Raw genomic sequence first — 19153 nt, forward strand, 5'->3', positions numbered from 1 at the left:
ACTGTAAGTGAAGACGACCCATGGTGGCAGTGCTGCCTGGCTTTATGGATCTCAGCTATTCTAAAGCAAGATCAGTGAACAGATACTTCCTGTAACCCAGATAATTTGGCTACAGTAGTTACTGCTTCTCCTTTCGCCGTGATACTGTTTCAAATATCTATTCCCTTGATATCTCCAAATGTCTCAATTTCATCTTCATCCTCATGTTGATGAAAACTGGAGTCCTGATCTTGCCATATATCAATACATGAAAGAGATACATAGTTGTCACTGTTGGCCAGTGTCTTATAAGCATCTTGGGTGTGCTCTCAGGGGAAATGTAAAGGAGGAAGTGAAAATGTGTTCATGGAACGCATCAGGAGAGTATGTCTCCTGGGTAGAGGTGGGGGAGGGGAAAGAGATTGTCACTGGAGAAGGGAATAAACAAGATAATCTGCCCAGCAGATTATTGTAATTAGTGACTGAGGCCACTTCATAGTGTAAGGGCAGAAAGAAGTACAGGTATGTGACATCGAAAGGTTTAATATTCATGGAGTGTGGGTCAGTGAAGCACTCTGCAAAGAATGCAGAAGACTCAGAGCAAGAGGACTGGCTGGTGGGAAGGAGCAGCAGAAAGATACGGGAAATACAGCTAAAAATTATTTCATGAAATAGAGGGAGCAGAGGGATGGCTTGTGGAGGGAAACATTTTCAGCTAATAAAAATGCCCATTATCTTTCGCTGCATTTCTATTTATCCAGCTGTAACATGTTCTAAGCCAGAACTGTATTTTCCTCTGTGTTTGGAAGGTCCCTTGCATGCTTTTGTATGCTAGAGAAAGCAGTAGATACAAGTAGGCTATTATTGCCTGCAGAATAACAGTCTATGTTTGAAGTAATGCCTTGTTTTTTGGTCTGTAAAGATTCTTCCACCAAAATCAAATATTTTTCTACATGTAAAAAGTCCATGTGAGATTCCTTAAGTTGACTGAATCTTCAGCAGTGAAAGAATATTTTTTTAGTTTATTATTTAGTTATCCTTGCTTTAATGATGAATTATTTCTCTTACAGTTGGTGTTTGCAAGCAGGAGATGCTCCAGAAGAGGAATGCTGTTCTGGTGGATGGGGTCATTTTGAATGGTCCAATAATGGACTCAAAAGCAGGAGAGAAGTTTGTGGAAGAGGCCTGTAAGATTATAATGGAAGACGTTGTCCAGAAAGCAGATGATGTAACAGAAAAGGTAAAACCATAGAGTGTTGTTGAGAATTTGTAGTGAAGATAATGAACAATAAATCAATTTTTTAAAAGCTGTATTTTATTGCACTCTAAGTAGCCTGAAAATTGCTTCTAGTCTGTGCCTGGCCCCAAATAAAAAGACAGCCTTACAAATTAATGACGAATATATTATAAAACCTCCCAATAACATAATTAGCATACATATCTGCCAGAAAATGATGGGGTTTTTTTTATCTCGGAATAAAGAGGTCATTTCCATTGAGATCACAAATGGCTGTAGTGTTTTTCATGCTTGGGGTGGGGTGGGGTTGGGTTATTTGCTCCTCAGGGGCACCGGTGTTGGAGAAGGAAGAAAGTACCTTGCACGGTACCACTGTGAAAGGACAACATTATAAAGATTGCTGTGGGTCCTGCAGAACCTGCTGAAGAGGCTGTATGGGAAGAGGTCCTGAAAATAAATCATGCTTGCCTTTAGGCGTGCACTGCTTGCTCCCACCCCTTGGCAGAACGGTATCTGGAAATGCGGTGATTACAAATCCTTAGCTAAGGACAGAATTTGAGCTGCAGGCCTCTTTCTTTTCTGCCTTTCAGCATTTCCCACTCTAATGTTTATGGTTGAGCATTACCCAAGATCCGATAAAACCAACATCCCATGAGGCCAGTTTACGGGATATATTTTCTGGCGGCATGCTGTCCTGCCATGGGAAGTTTTGTGAAAGCAGTGCTGAACGGGGTGATTACCTTGTACCTCTATAACCTCTTGCTCCTGGCTAAGCTGTTCACTGATGGTGTCTGCCCTACTCCCCATCACTAGGTCTGTGAATGGCAAGCCCCCGAAATGCTTAAGCAGATTCTTGACCTGGAAATGAGGGACACCGGAGAATGCCACCAGAAGATCCTGCAGCTCTGCCGTGATGTTATAAAATACAGCGTCAAAACCAGTAGGAATGGGATTTTAAGCACAGTTGTTCTGCATGTTAACTTAGAAATGTTTACAAAGCTCTGTCACCTTTCAGGGAACTGGGAGTGTGAATGTTTGTTTCCCTCCTGCCTATACAAGTATGCAAACAGTTGTTTGATGGAATTTTGGTCACTATAGGTTTGACTAAAATATGTAATAATGGCAAAGTAATCAAAAAGTAACAAATGTAATGCCATTAGCATTAACAGTACGTTCTGTCACTTTGAAGTCTTGAGAAAGTCATCTAGACAAATGATATAAAAATCTAGCAAAATAGGCAGGAGAAGGACCTTAAAGTGTGATTTCCTGGTGTCTGAGTGATGAGATTTGGAGCCACCATCATTGCCCTCATATGTTCTTAGTGATGAGTACTCTCCATTTATTATTTTTCTATTTGAGCAATAGTCTCTTAGGGTGTTAATTTGCTGATAGGCAGTGGTTCCTGTTCCAGAAACCATGAGAAGAGAGCCTGCAGTGTTTCAGAGACAGTACACCACAGCTCTGCGGGATTAGTTCTCTACAGCTAACCTTTCTGCAGCGTGTGCAGGGTAATTCAATCTTGGTGAAAAGGGATGAACAACATCTGTTCAGGAAATAGCACTGTGAATCAGTAGCTCAGGATTTCAAATGTTGTATGGCTTAGGCTGTACTTTGGTAAGTAAGAAAGACATTTGATACAGTTAGTCGAGCATTTCCAGGCTGTATTGTCTGCTAAAATCACTGTTGCTGTGGAGAAAAACTGTGAAATAATTTTGAGAGGGGACTCATGCCTTTGAAAACCATAGAAGTGTAGTGATATTCATCTGCAGGGGGAGTGTATTAATAATATGCAGATATAATTACTGAGTTACTGGAAGGTATTCTGTTTATCTTACTTTTGCAAATTGCATTTGGATTATAATTTGTTATACTATGTCACCTTAGAAAGGATGTCGTATATAAAAACATGCTGTGCAAATAGTCTTTTATTTAAATATAGACATTTATTGAAGTCCCAGATATAATATAAATGGAGCCATATTGTTCACCTGGTTTTGCAAGTAAAAATGCTGTGCTATGGATTAAAATTTAGGTGGTGATCCCTCTGTTGAACTGTGTTGTTTTTATAGGCAGCAATAGGATAGAATTATGTCAAAATTAGTTATATCTCAGTGTTTCAAGGCAGGTAAACAAATTCTATTAGCTTCTCATTCATTTTAATTGTGCAGCAAAATTTTCCAAGCTGTTAGACTGCCTCTTTCTCTCTGTATTGAGACTTTGGTGGGAGAAAAGGCACAGCTGCCTGGGATCAGCAGGTTCCTGTATTCTACTGCTTACCAAAATTTGGCTGAGCATCATCTGTGGCCTCTCAAACCCACTGTTTAAAGTTACTATGTATACTCAGTTGTCAATCCCTTTTAATTTTTGATTTATAAAACTTGTGAACAGCTCATATTCATCCTGTGCACCACTTGCATTTCCCAAGCCACATTTTGATGTTTGAAAGTGCTTATTAAATTTACTTTCAAAGGAATGTCTAACTTAAGGAAAGGACAGTAAATCCAGAGAATACTGAGAGAATGGAGTGAATTGTGGTTTGCAATGATCAGCATTCAGCTAAGAGGGACTGTAATGTATTCTCTTTTCTGGTGTATCCTGTCACTTGCTTTTCATCTGTATTTTCAGATCATCCAAGATTTTTCAATCAGCTGTATGCTGGAATAGATTATTACTCATTAGTGGCCCGTTTCATTACAGAAGCGCTGAACCCCAGTGTGTAAGTGTGGTTCTTTGTCCTCTTGATGATGAATTAGCATGCTTTTTGGAATAACAGCTTTTTTTTTTGCTTTCTTGCTTCTGATTTCTGTTCTCAGTGTTACAGAAGAGGTAAGAATTGTGCAAGACCTTGGGAGAAAAAACAGGCTGGTTCAGATTAGCTGAAGATGGGGTTTAAGAGGAGAGATTTTTTTTTTCAATGCTATTAAACCTAGACTTTTATTTAGTACATAAAAATGAATTAATCAGTCTTAACTTAGTTGTTCATTCCTTTGAGGCATTCTGCACAGAGTTGAATGCAGATGGTTACCTGTCTACTGTTTACTTGCAGATGTAAAGCTGAAATTTAAGCATGACCTACATTAAGAGCAAACTCTGGTGTATTACTTTGAGAGTAGAAGTGTCAATAAGATGCTGAGAGGAACTAAGCAATTGCTCTACTGGATCAGATCCATAATGTTTTTAGTTTAGAGTCCAACTGCTGGTGGTGATCAGCTGCTGATTAAGGAAAGGTGCAGGAAGCCTTTATCTAGTTTTAGCAATACTCTGTGCCATGAGTTCTGTAGTTTTAATACCAATTATGCTATTATTTCTCTTTAGATACACATATGAAGTGTCCCCTGTGTTTCTGTTGGTGGAAGAAGCAGTCATCAAGAAAATGATTGAATTCATAGGCTGGGAAGAAGGAGATGGTATATTTAATCCAGGTAAGAACAGTCAGACCTCAAGATAGGTCATTATAAACTAATGCCTAATACCATTAACTCTATGAACATTGGAGTTTATTTATTTATTTAATCTAGGCTTATCATATGTGTTTCTAGCAATAAGTAGGTGATTCTGACCAGTGAATGAATGAAAAAAGTTCTACATGAAATATAATTACATGGAAATTAGTTGTTTTTAGCTGATGCCCTTCCTGATCTTATTAACAACACCAACAGCCTCACTGGAATGAGTCAGCTGACAGGCAGGGAGCTGATTTATGTGATAGACATCAACCCATGGTGCCTGAGGTTATAGATAGGTGTATTCTGCCTATGAACTGTGGCAGCAGGAGTTTACATGACCTTAACTCCTTTGAATTTTCATAATTTTATTAAATGTTATGATTAGGCCAAACAGATATTTCTTAAGCTGCTTGATAAACCATGTTTTTCAAATGTTCTGTAAGGCAGTGTTCCAGCCCACCGCATTGGAATAATCAAGCATAATGGTGATATTCCAGATTATTCAGATAACAAATAATTAGGCTAGATGTGAAGATTTTATATCTATTTTGGGGGTGAGAAGAGAAATTTAATGAAACTGAAACAAAGTCAGTAATTCTAGCCTACACATGAGTGGTAGAAAAATAAATAAGCTAAAATTCCATATTTTTTAATATAAAAATGGTATGGATTTTTTTTTTCACATAAAATTTGATGAGTATTTTTGGTAGAAGCCTTACTTTTACAGCAGAATTTCTGGCTTAGAACTTAGTGATCTACTGAGAGCAGATAAATTAATTGTCCTTTTCTTGGTTCTACTTTTATGTAAGGGTTTTTCTTACTCCTTTGATTTTGCCTTTCTAGGTGAATAAAACCTGTCCCGAGTGAATAAAGCTTGTCCAGATCTTACCTTGCAGATCTTTCAGTTCCCACTCACTGTGTTTGGTTTTGTTTGTTTTTTTTTTTTTTCCAAAGACCTTTTCCTCCCATGGTCCTCTGAGGCCTGGTTACCCAAGAGATCTCCAAGGCTCTGAGCTTGGTGTGGGCAGCTGAGCTCGCACTGCTTCAGTGTAGAGGGGAAGGTGCTGTGGCAGGGTGTTCTCTGTTGGGAAGAACTTGTGCTTGGGCACAGCTCTTATTCCTCAGGAAATATCCCCAAAGCACATCCAAAGAGGCTCTGTTTCCATGCCTGCTGCAGAGCCCAAGGTTCATTTTATGTATGTAGCCTTCAGGGGAGGAAATAAACTGTGATGAATGCATCGCTAGGATATCTGTGGAGTTTATTTTTCTCTTAATAGGTCAAGCAGTCAGATGCAGGGAAGGTACTCATACTGTGGCTAATACAATATTTGTATGTCTCTTTTTGCAGGTGGCTCTGTTTCTAATATGTATGCTATGAATTTAGCAAGATACAAATTTTGTCCTGAGATAAAGGAGAAAGGGCTTTCAAGTCTGCCAAGACTAGTTCTGTTTGCTTCAGAAGAGGTAAAACGAAAACAAAGAAAAGCTTTTTGATCTCTGTTTTTCAATAGCCGCAGAATTATATCATTTTCATATCTGATGGGGCACTGGTACACTAATTCTGACATCAGTGTATGATGTGGAATATTGGAGCTAAGTGGAGAAGTCTGATGGTAAATTTCCCTGCAGAAGCTTGCTTTCTTGCTTTCAGAAAACAAACACAGATGTTCCTGCTTTGAAAACTGCTGATGTAAGATAGGTTGTACATGGGGCAAACCTGAAGCAGAATGCATTTGCTTTATTGTGGAGGTGTGCAGCATCTGATTTCCCACTATATAAAGTCTAGCGGGAACTGTAGGTAGGTTTTGGATGTCAAAGGTTTTTTTCTGCATGTTTAATTTGTACTAAACTGAGTACTTGTGGACCTGTGAGATGGCTCTCTGCAGCTCCCACTCTGCCCTATGTCTGAATACAGATTGGTTGTGGTACGGAGTCAAACCCACCATATGCCTCTCAGAAAAAAATGCTGGACCTTTAGACATTTTTAATTTAAATAATTGAAAATATGTAGCTAGTTTTTAAAGTTTTTGAATAATATCAGTCCAAAATGCCCGTGGGAAATTGAGTCACGTTCATACATTTATTCTGAAGGTAGTTTCTGGAAGCTTTTTTCTCTTCCCTGTCCCTTCAATTTTAAGTGTTTATAATTTGATTAGTGAAGAGTTCTTATTAATTCTGACTCTACTGTATAAAGGCCCCAGTGGAAGTCTGTACAGAACCTCATTGTATTAGAAAATACAGAGTTACTAGAATAATTTTAGCTTGGACTTTTATGCTCCAAACAGTTTGCAGTGTAAATAGATGAGAGGTTGATTTTGAAGAAGCCTGAAGGATGAAGGAATTGTATAAGTTTTCCAGGATAACACATGTCTTTTGAAACGGAGCCCACATGTCCTAAATAAAGGTGGCTTGTTTGTTTTTTCTCCCAACCAAAATACTATCTTGTTTGTTTTCTTTTTTTTCCTGGAAAGTGTGTGTATGAAATGACATGCCAGTTCATATTTAATCCATCATGTTACATCTTCAAAATAGTTAAGGAGGAACAAATGAGTTTGAAGCAAGTTCCATGAGTGCTTTTGAAGTGAAGCCCATGAAACTTTTATCATGAAGTAACGTTTTATTTCATTGCATGGTTTAACTACAACTCATTTCTTACTCTGAAATAAACAAACATTTAATTTCACGTCGAAAGAAATTTTAACTGACTGCCAGAATAAATTTATTTTTACGTCTTTGCTTCACCAGGAAGACCAAAACCGTAAAACATAGAGATGACCAGGAAAAATAAGTTGGTAAATTATTTGTAAGGCCATGCTTTTGATTGCTGATACTTCGTTTGATTCACACTACGTAATCCTTAGTACTCAATAATCATTTACTGTAAAACTGATGCTTTTAATATCTAGATAATGTGAGTATTTTCTAAGATCACTGGTGTTTATTAATCATTATCAGGGTGCAAAAGGGCATATTCATTTCTACTTGTTTTAGATTTACCTATACTGAGTCCAAGGTACACGACCTTTTGGAAACATTTGTTCAGATATGCCATATTGAGAATGTATGTAATCAGTAGTCCACACTTCAGATAAGTACAAAAGTGCTGGTGTCATACAATCTTAGTTTTTTTATTATTGTTTTTATTTTGAGTCTTATTTAACATTTTGCACCTTTGAATCACAGAATCAAGGAAATCTTTAGGTTGGGCAAGATCTCTAAGATCATCAGGATCAACCTTTGACTGATTACCACCTTGTCAACAAGACCATGGCACTAAATCCGATGTCTGGTTGTTCCTTGAACACCTCCAGGGATGGTGACTCCACCACCTCCTTGGGCAAACTTCCAGTGCTTAATCTTTCCTGTGGTGAAATTCTTATTGTCCAACTTGAACCTTCCCTGGCACAGCTTGAGGCTATATCCTCTCATCCTTTTGCTGGTTGCCTGGGAGAAGATCCTGACCTGTGACCTGGCTATATCCTCCTTTCAGGCAGTTGTAGAGAGCAATAAGGTCCCCTCTGAACCTCCAGGCCAGGATGACATGATCCTTCTTGGCCACCTGGGCACATGCTGGCTCGTGTTCAGCTGCTGTTGACCAGCACCCCCAGGTCCTTGTCCACTGGGACACTTTGCAGCAACTCCTCCCTGTGCCTGTAGTGATGCCTGGGGTTGCTGTGACCCAAGTGCAGGATTCAGCACTTTGACTTGTTGAATGTCACACACTTGGCCTTGCCCATCATTTCAGCCTGCTCAGCTTCCTCTGCAAAGCCTTCCTACCCTCCAGCAGATTGATCTCCCACCCAGCTTGGTGTCATCCATGAGCTTCCTGAGGGTACACTTGATCCCCTCTCCAAACATCCTTTGCTTGTTTTTGGAGAAGCAAATTGTCACCCCCCATCCCCTCAACAAAACTAATAAAAATGAAAACAAAACTTGGAAAAGTTAACAACCTGGGTTTATCCTCATCATGAATCAGGCAACAGCATTGGCATGGAGAAGCCATGAGGCTGTAATGAACCAAGTACTGGTAAGGAGTCAAACAACATGACTGTTCAAGGCCCTTGTGTCATTTTAGGGCTTGGCTGCAGTGCTGCGACGAAATAAAATTATTTTTGCCTTGATTTGCTAAGTCCCTAGGTTGCAGTTTGGCACTTGTCGGGTTGAAAGATTTGCCCTGCTGCAGAGCAGGGGAATGCACAGATTTTCAATGACTTGATGCTATTTGGGGCTATGTATTTTTTGTATGTTCTTGCATAACATAAAGATGTATATTTAATGCATGGCCCACCCGAGGTCCTCGCATATTGTGTTTGGCCTTCAGGAACAAAAAAGGCTCCTTGTTCCTGCAAGTAAAATGCTTAGGTATTTAAAACTGTGGTGATACACAGTGAACACAGTTTATGCTGCTACTCTGTAGTACTTTTTCTGGACCATTACAGGGTGATTCCTCTAGAGACAGTAGCAGTAGAAGAGTAGTTGTCATATCCCACTTTCTTGAGGCATGATTTGTGGCTTTGTAGAGGACGAATATGGTTCCAGTTATAGATATCAGCCCACCTTTTTATCACTTTTTGTTATTTGAGTCCCATCTAAACTTTTTTTTTCTGGCATGAGTATGTATTACATTGATCTGACAGATAGAAATCTGCTAAATTTGTGGTAACTAAGGGTAGAAGGATGTGTAAACAGTTGAAATACACATGCTGATATGAGAAGCTTTTTTTAGAATGAAACTAAATTCCTCCCCAGTGCAACTTGATCGTGAAAGTAATAAAGTGAGAGAACACAACATTAACTCATCATGTTGTCCCCTGTGGAAATTACAACAGACAAAAATGAGTAGTAAAACAATCTCATAATAATGTAATTGCTTTATGCAATCATGTTTCTAGGAAACTTTTTAACAGCAGGAAAATACAAATTTATCTTCTGTTTTAATGAGCACAGGTAGAAAGTACCTTGTCTTTGCAAACATTATCAGGAAACAAAAATTACGTCTAGATATAGGTAAAATAATACATCAGCATATCTTAAATGCACCAATGTTCCAATTTGATCTTGTGCTCAAAGGTGGTAATTTCTTACTGCAAATGGCTACAGATTTAATAATTTGTCCAAACAAACTAAACTGTGAAAGACATGGCAAGAGTAATCTGAACTCACAATACTTAAAATAATACTTTTAATCTGGATATTTCTTTCTCCTTTTTTTGGAAAGGGAACTATGAAAAGTGAATTAGTTGGCACTCTTGTGACTGGAGATGCTATGATGCAATGCAGTTTAACATAATGGCTTCTAGTAGCAATAGTGGTGGGAGGGGGCGAAGAAATTCTTACATGTTTTCAATCAATATAACTGAAAGACCTCTTTTTTCATCAAAGGAAGAATATTCCAAGTCTATGTAGTATTATGAGTCTTGTTCTTTTTCTGTCCTACTGGAGGACAGAATTTTCCAAGAAGTACAGAAGTACTTCTGGAGGAAAAATAATGCATCTTGCAGCCTGTTTGTCTTTGTATTCCCTTTGTTCTTCTCTTTTCCTCTGCTTTTTGGTATAATCTCTCAGGTACTCAAGCCTCTTTTATCTTTCCCCCAGTGTCTCATACCATTGTTTATAATAAAATATATGATTTACTGATTGTTTGCTTACTAGTATACTGAATTTGTAGGTCTACTGCTTTCTCAGTTTGGAGCAATATGATTATTCTTGGTGATTCATACCTTTCATTTGAAAGTAATGGCTAGAAATCAGTGATGGAGGCAACTTGTATTTTGAGTGATTCACTAGTCAGTCAAAAACATCTCCAAACTTATACTGAACAACACACAGCCACTTACAATCATTATTACCTTTATTGATGTAATGTAAGACTAATTATCTACCTATGTGTGTTATTATTCTTGTAATAGTCTAAGTGACGGAGCCCTAAAGGCCTTGTGGATGTGTCATGTTACAAATTAAGCTTTCAAAAATTACTCAATAGTATCAGGTAGTGTCTTCGTATGCCTTTGTTTAAAGAGTGGGTGATGGTGGGGGAAACCTCTTTGTCAAAAAGAAAAAGAGCCCTCTGAGATCATCGATCTCATCAAAATAAGCGTGACAGGCTTTAATACCCTTAATATATTCATGCCCACACATTAAAATGTTGTACATTTTTCGTAATTATGTTCTGCAGTAACTGCATTTGTGTGAACTCTCAGGAAGAAAATGGAATTAATTAACCACCTGGCTTCACCTCCTGTATGAAAAGTAACAATTCTAGACATCTTCGTGTTTGCTGGAGTATGTGTTATTTTAACCCTTCAGTAATAATGTGTAAAAGAGACAATTTTGTTTTTGTGAGAAGGGCGGTGATAATCCAAGGGTTGGATGGTCTTGGTTCTGACAAGAACTGTCTAGTCCTATGGGATGTGGTGTACTCTTGAAATTGACTCCACTGCTATGAGTGGGTAGTTTTGACATCTAAATATCTTCAGGTCAAGAAGGTTACTGTATCTTGAATTCCCAGGCTAATCTTGAAGGCAAATTAAGCAGAGATCAGTGTACTCTTGTTCTGGAATAAGACAAAGTGTTCTTGTGCTGGAATAACAGTATCCACAGTAGAGCAGGTCCTGATAAAGATGAATGTTGGAAATATGGTTAGATAAACCATTACTATTTGTTCAACAGAAAAAAGCTTGTAAGAAGTATGGAGTGGTCTGTAGGCTTGAATAGCATTCTCACCTTAATCATTTTAATGCATTCTGATTAAGTAAACACCCACTTCTAAAATCCTCTTTTACACTCGCTTCATGGGCTTCATAGACTGATGCCCTTTATTCAGTGTGAAGTGAAAAGTGGGCTGCGTGTGTCTTTATACTCATTCAGAGATGTCTCTGTGATGAGCCCTAGCTAAAATTCTTTGCTAAAATAGTAATTTAATTTTCCGAAAAATGCAGCCTTGTCCACACTGGACCCTTTTGCAAAATCCACTTTAAAGTCTGAAGATGTGCTGAGTCCTGTCTAAAGTCTGCTTGTTTTCATAATAGCTTCTAAATAAGGTTCACATTCACGTGAACTCTCTTCACACCACCATGATTTCCAGATCCTTTATCAGAGATAGGATGTTGAAAGCCTTGCAAATCCCTATGTAACACATCTTAAGCTTTGGTAGGTCTTGGAACTTGAGCTCCTTGATCCTGTGGACATGGGTTGCTGAATTAGGCCACAGGTCAGCTTAGCTAGTATCCTGTCTCTGGCAGTGGCCACCAGCTGAGGCTTGGAGCCAGCATACAGAAGAGTTACAAGCATAAAGTGGTAGAGGCTTCAAATGTACCATAAGATACATCCTAACTAAGGGTCCAGTTTCCAAGGAGCGGTGCTTTTGGACTTTCAGACCGCATTAATTACTTCCAGGCTGTTGTGTTAAATAGCCTTTAGACCCTTTTCCTCATGCACATCCTAACTCTTGCACTCATTGATACTTTTGACTCATTTCTATTAAAGCATTTTCAAAAAATTAATAATTCTTCCCTAATGACATTTCAAAGCTTCTACTTTTCATTCTAATGTAGAACCAGCTTTAAGAAAAATTCTATGGAATAGAGCTTCTCCTTTTTCTCTTAAGCCTGCTTTTGAAACATTGTGCACATCCTTTTTTTGTTTTTTTCCCCCCCAGCTTTAAGTGTGTGTTATCGTTAAAGTACAAGATGGACTGTGTGATATGTACCTTATCAGTTTGCTTTTTGTGTTAGAATATGTTGTCATGGCTGTTAGGTGCTGTTGAATTAATTTTAGTGTCACTGTTCCCTATGTTAGGGAATTTATTTCTCTTGTTTTAATTGCATGTGCTTTTTTTTTTTTTTTTGTGCCTCTCTCATTTACAGTGCCATTACTCCATGAAGAAGGCAGCCTCCTTCCTGGGTATTGGTACAGAGAACGTGTACTTCATCAAAACAGATGAAAGGTAAGAAAGCAAAAGCCGTGACTGTGATCTCTGAGCCTTTTAAAAATGCAGTAGTGCTGTACATAACTAACCTATTTGAATGTAACTGAAAAAGTTTTAAATCTGTGTCCCTTAGAGGTAAGATGATACCTGAGGAACTGGAGAAACAAGTCCAGCGGACCAGGAAAGAGGTGAGAGGGGGAGAGAGAGCATGAAGGAGAGAGGAGTGTATGCAGACTGTGTGCTTGTGTGTGAGTGAATGGAAGGAAAACTAAGAGTGACCAAAATCTTAAAAATAGGGCAGTTAATGTAACAATGTCTTTCTTACAGGTGCAATCTCTTTGCCACAAACTTGTGAAACAAGCCAAGGCTTGTGGGTTCTACACTCTTAGAAGGGAGGAAAATTCCACAGGGTGTTTACTGCTAATGAAAGTCCTGAGTACAATGCTGCTTTGAAGTATTTAGCACACTTCTTATAGGATTTCTTTTGCCCTTGATCCTTTTTTAAATGGATGCAGTATGTTTTCCTAAAACGGTTTTTCAGTTAATTACACCAGCTATTGCTCTATTGCCTCTGTAGTGACCAAGAATGGTAACGTGTAGCTTAGTCTCTAAAACTATCTTACAAGCTTCAAATGCTAAATTCCATCCTTTCTATTATTGTAGCCAGAGTGCAGAGGTATGCCTCTTTTCCCCTAGGGACTTTGCCAAGTAGAAAGTCAAAGGCAAGCATTTGGAAAGGCACTGATGTGTGTATTTGGACAACATTAACATACATTCCCACAATCTGTAAGACAGTGCTTACCTGTAGTCAACATAATTTATTTTAGAGAGCTTGAAGGACTAAACGTGACTTCCAAGAGGATCTTCTTTTGGCTTGTCACCTTATTTCTCACTTTCAGAGCTCAGCCCTTAGTCCATGATCAGTGAATACAAAGCAACTAATGCAATGTCCATGGCATGGACAATACATTCCATGGAATCCTATCTTGGGAAATCTACCTTTGTGGCTGATAAAAAGCCAAGGCAGCCCTGTCCTGTCCTGTCCTGCACTGGCATGGCCACAACAGCTTTCAGTAAGTTCTGATTTAGATACATTTTCTGCCAAAGAACCATCTCTTATTTGAGTTTCATGCTGGATAGCAGAGCTATGGTTACATGGGGGCCCTAATGACCTAGCAAACTCCCTTGCTTGCCTCCTTCTGTACTTTGTGTTATCTGAGGATGACAACCTGTACTTTACTCATTTGAGCAAACTGGGGGGAAAAAAAGGGACTGAAATAAAACAGAGCAAGAAAAAGCAGGCTTGCAGGAGAGTCAACTCTGCTTTTGCAAAAACGGTATTCTTGTTTGTTCATGTAACAGTACATGTAATGGTCATTTGAAAGGTATCATCTGACGTTTATGATTTTTTTAAAAAGGTCAACCTCAGTATGGAAATCTGCAACTTAAAAGCAAATGTTCTATATTAAAATTCTCTGCTTACAGGGAAACACAATTTCACTTGCATTTTAATGGAAGTTACAGGTGTATTGGAAGGTTTTCATTTCACCAGAGCTTCAGTAAGTGTTCCTGTCCTTGATAAAGTGCTACTTTACAGCTTTTACAGAAGGACACTTCAATGAATTACAGTAAATATTCTAATGACTCTAGACAGCAGAGGATGTATTTACTAGTGATAGAAGCACAAAATGATCACTGAATATGAATAGCAAGAGTCTTAGGCCTCTTTTTAGAGAATTTAGGCAGGAAGATTTCTTTAACTATATTGTCAAGAATAATAAAAATTTAGTTCCCTTCTTTGTGGGAAAAGTATAATGGTAGCAATTACTGGAGTTTGTAGAGATCTGTGGCTTGTCCCTGTATTCAGTTGTGCTGCCAACTGGCTGCTTGAGAACCTTTGACTTTGATGAAGCTGTGGGAGAAAATTGCTGGGAACACTTAACAGAAGATAGATGCATTGGATACATCTTTGCCTCACTCGCAAGTGTTTTGTACTTGAGCTTCAGGCTGATTTGTAAGTTTGTTTGAATGTTGTGGTAGCTCAGAATAAATGACCAAGAAGTGAATTAAGGGCTCATAAGTCTTTGTGAATGTATGGGATTAATTTAAGTTCATTCCAGTGTTACTTTTCACTGCTTTAGCCATTTGTAAAGAAAATTTAAAATACAGATAAATCATAACTATGTACCTTTCTCACAGTTGTCTACACTGTAAAAAACTGTCAGAGTGCAAATGTGAATCAGTCCTGTCTGTCTGTAGATACTTAAAGTAGCAACACATTGAAAAAAAAAAAAAAAAGAGAGCAGATTTCAGCTCGGTAATGATATGTGGAAGACTTGTGTGGAGTTTGATTTTTCGGCTGATGTCTGATTTCACTAAAGCTACACTGAGTTACCTCTGTAGACACAATTACATCATCTGAGAGATTTAATTCACTGCAAATGATGAACTTCAGTGATCCCAGCTTGTACTATTTAACAACCACTTTAGTGCCTCTTCAGTAACTGTGTTGTCATTTCGTAGGCCAGATGCTGAACCGTGCAGAGCAGTCCTTTCAGCATGTGTTTACCTGCAAGTGAGACTGTACACTCATTGCTAGGGCTGATACCCTCAATTTCATGGAGTTGTTACAGACTTCACCAATTCTTTTCATTGTTGCAGTTTCTGCTCCTAAGTAGATGCGGACACACAGGTCTGCAAGGGTCCATGAACTGGTCTGCTGTCAGCCGAAGGGAAAGCAAAGATGGATGGCTGACAGTGGCTGTCTGAGACCACAACCTGACAAAAGTTTTCCTTATCCCACCTGCCTGACCTTAGCACTGTCTGAGATTTCCAGTGGTCTCTCTTCTAACATTCAGTTACTGTCTACAGCCCTTCTTCTTTCCTAGACAGGAGTGGGAGCAAGGGAATAGTGCTGAGCTGTAGGTCAGGCATGGGATCAGTTGGTGATTGTCCCTGTCATGGTACGTGCCAATGTGGCTGAAGGCAAGTCACGTTCCCTAGCTGAAGATTCCTCTTCCCCAGGCAGAGAATAGGGGTGTTGCGGAGACAGTGCAGGTGGAAACTCTAAAGGGATGAGCCCTTTCCTTGCATGGGCAGTCTGCTGGCTGAGCTAGTAGCTTTATTTTATCAGTCAGAATGACAGCAAATATGGTAGTGAAATGTGGAAGACTGAGAAATGAAAATCAGTGTATAAAGAGAGATGTCAAATATTTGGTATGTTTTGATTTTGACAAAACTAGCATCTGTCAAAACAGTCTGAAGCTGCAGAAGTCTGCCCTGGGATGGTGTTAACTAGAAATGGAAAGTGCCTTTTCTTTTAATCAAAAAAAAAAGAGATTCAGCACTATTAAATGCAGTACCTTCTGCTGGGAAACTAAAATGTTGATTGTCGCATCTTTGTCCTACATTCCTAGATCTTTTTATACTTTAGCTCTGCAAGTATACAAAAAGGAAATGAGCAGTGCAAAGGATAATTTTTTTTTTTTTTTTTGTTTTGAATCCTATTGCAGGGGTCAGCACCATTTCTTGTCTGTGCTACAGCAGGCACAACTGTGCTGGGAGCATTTGATCCTCTGGATAAAATTGCTGATATCTGTGAAAAGCATGGCCTCTGGCTTCATGTTGATGTGAGTTTGTATACTGTGTGGTTTTGTTTAGCACTGGTTTTTTATAATTGCTATTTTACTTTGACTGTTGATATTTCTTTTTAGAAGTTGGGCTCTAATAATATTTCTTTTTCTTTGCATAGGGACCAGAAATATGTTCTGATTTGACTCTGTTACATATGCTGCAAATCAGCAAATGACTTGGTTCTGACAAGCAGCCAAAGCCATTTTGTTCTTGTCAGGTTATATTTCAAAATTATTTTATAATCAATTTCTTCTTGCAATCTCCTAAAAATGCCTCAAGAGTGAGTTTTGATTCTCCCCATGTCCTTTTGGGGAATAGACAGAGAATTGGGGTGTGAGGTTCGTACGGGTTAAAATAAAGGTATGTTTCTGGCTGAACCAGTCATAAATTATTCTGTTTCATATTTACAGATTTAACTTTCCTGTATATCACCTTACATTTTCCTAAACTGTTCAGATATTTTTTTTTTTTAAATTTCTTTGTAATTTTAGGGTTGGATGTTAAAATCCCTTCGTTAATCTTTTTGGAATTGTGCCCTTTTATTACTTGAAAAACTTAGCAGTTAATGTATTTTTCTAGAAATAGGCCACTTCATATTTTCTAAAGTTGCATTCTCTTTGTAATTGCAATGCCACAAATGCAGAATTGCTAGATTAAAAGTCATGGAGCAATAAGAGAATCTGGAGCGATGCTTATGGATATTTCCAGACCTGCTCTAAATTTCTGAAGTGTTTGTTTAATGTTGAGTATCTAAAGGAAGATCACGTAGGCAGTGACGCATGTTTCAAATAAATGTCTCACAGGCATTAATAAATAAAGTCACTGTACGTGTGAGTCAAAAGAGTTTTCTTGTTGTCTGGAAGACAAAAATGCAAAATTTAGGCCTAATATTTAAAATGTCTGCCAAGCCTCCTCACAGCTGTGTGTTGCTGAGAAGGACTCATCAGATTTTCAGCAGAAGTGCAGCAGTCCAGTTACATGTTAGTAACTCTCTTGTGTGTCTGTGTATGGCTGGTGGAAAGAGGGATGTAGTTGGAATCTGTGTTGGACCTTGGGTGAGTCAAATGGATGTGGCTGGAGCCATCTCCAGTGACTGTAGGAGAACAGTGAGTAGTCCCCCTGTAGCTGAACTAAAATATAGTGGGATAAATCTGGGTCATATTCAGAACCATAGCCAGCTGATAGTGTTTTGAAAAGAACTAACTTTCTTCTTCCAGTTTTGCTGCATATTAAACTAAGGTAAAAATATCCAGGAATATCTTTAAGTTAATTTTCTGTTTTAAAATTACTTTAGTTGTCAGAGGTTAATTGTTTCCCAGTAGAAGAACAGATGTCCAGTAACAATTTGGGTGTGCAGTCTGGAAGAACAATTGTTCTCTTAAGATGTGATTCATGTTATGAGCCTCTCAGTGGTTCCCAGAAGTTCTATCAGTATTTTCTTCATCTTTCACACTCACTGAGGGGTTGAGTGGATGTTTCTCTATTTTTTTGTTAAAAGTTCCTAGCTGTATGTATAAGAGAACATGATATGGGGAAAGACTGAAAACTTTCCACAGAAGTGACATCAGGCACGCATGTGTATATACAGGTATATACACGTGTATATACAACTGTGCTATGGTAAAACAAGCAGACTGTGATTCTAAGTGTGACATTTTTTCTCTCACAGCACCACTAGAAATAGATTTACTGAAATTTTATGTGAGCAGGAACAGTGAGACTCGGTCTGTGCCGTTCAGAAAGCCTGTAAGAAGTACAGAGAAGAGTTGAATTTTTTCTTTTACTTTTTTTTTTTTTTTAAGCAAGCATACCTCCTAGCACTATAGGCAGTAATATTTTTGAAATCTCTGAGAATCTACAGTCCTCTGAAAGGTCTGGCTTCTTGTAGAATGATTTACACATTATGCAGTCTGAGTTACAAGAAGTGAGCACTGGTGTTTAGGCCTGCTGTAACTTTGAAGGAAAAAAGATACAGTACAATTAAAACCAAGAGTAAAACCCAGGTAAAGTTCTGTCTAATTTAGGAATTTTCATGTATCATTGACAGACATCAAGATTATCTACTGTAAGTACTCCCATGAGCTGTTACTAAGAATATCTTATGTGAATGTCAGTGGTGTTGCTTCCAGATTTACACCAATTCATCTAATTTCAGAATATTTTCTGATCCCAAAAATTGATGTGTTTGCCTTAGGGAGACTCTTTCCATTAAATATGAAATGATAAAACTTGTGATTCTTAGAAAGGGCAAAAGGGACAATGTCAACATAAATTCAGTAAGCTTCAGGAAGATAAATTTCAATAAAGACAGAAATAGTAGATAAACTCTCACATGAAGACAAACCAGAGAGAAAAACTGAGTTAAGGAAAGTGTTTTAGGAAAATAATACCAGTAGGTCCAAACTGTCCTAGCAGCCAAGCTGTTCAGTCAAGCCTAAGAGCAGAGGCTATGCCAAGCTTATATTGTTCACATTACAGCAATCCAGTTACTTATTGTATTCCAACCTTCATCTGTGATGCCTTTCTTAATAACTTGTTTTGTATCATCAATATGCTCTCCAGCATTTATGTATGTCATGTATTGTCTTCATGTAGCTTTAAATGCTGTGTATGAGTATTTCTTCCCTGATGGTCCTGACTTTGACTATTTTTTTTTCTCTTATTATTAGGCCGGTAGAGAAAATCAGGTTTGACCTATTAGCCCATGCTTAGGTAATTAGCTTAATCATGCAGTGAACACTGATTCCCATAGTTCAGCTGTAAGTGATTTGTTGCATACCAAACACAGTAATTTTCTGTACCTTGTTACCAATTACATTGTGTGTGCCACGGGTTGGTAATAGTCCTGTTTTGACCTCCCCTGCATTGCTCTCAGCTGGATTTGTCTTAAACAAAGTGTGTCAGCCTAGTTTGATAAATCTGCCTTCCTTC

At 38.3% G+C, this 19153-nt stretch overlaps 1 protein-coding gene across 2 annotated transcripts in view; it reads left to right on the forward strand.

The window, feature by feature from the left end:
* The window catches only part of GADL1 (glutamate decarboxylase like 1), an 83475-nt gene that overhangs the window by 10266 nt on the left and 54056 nt on the right, over positions 1–19153 (forward strand). For both annotated transcript variants that reach the window (XM_032107557.1, XM_032107564.1), the window contains exons 2-9: positions 1050–1219; positions 2030–2156; positions 3842–3932; positions 4532–4638; positions 6011–6126; positions 12528–12607; positions 12723–12777; positions 16102–16218. In XM_032107557.1, coding sequence (XP_031963448.1) covers positions 1050–1219; positions 2030–2156; positions 3842–3932; positions 4532–4638; positions 6011–6126; positions 12528–12607; positions 12723–12777; positions 16102–16218 — 863 coding nt within the window. The remainder of the gene's footprint in view (positions 1–1049; positions 1220–2029; positions 2157–3841; positions 3933–4531; positions 4639–6010; positions 6127–12527; positions 12608–12722; positions 12778–16101; positions 16219–19153) is intronic.

The sequence above is a fragment of the Corvus moneduloides genome, chromosome 1, assembly GCF_009650955.1.
Source record: "Corvus moneduloides isolate bCorMon1 chromosome 1, bCorMon1.pri, whole genome shotgun sequence".
Lineage (NCBI taxonomy): Eukaryota > Metazoa > Chordata > Aves > Passeriformes > Corvidae > Corvus > Corvus moneduloides.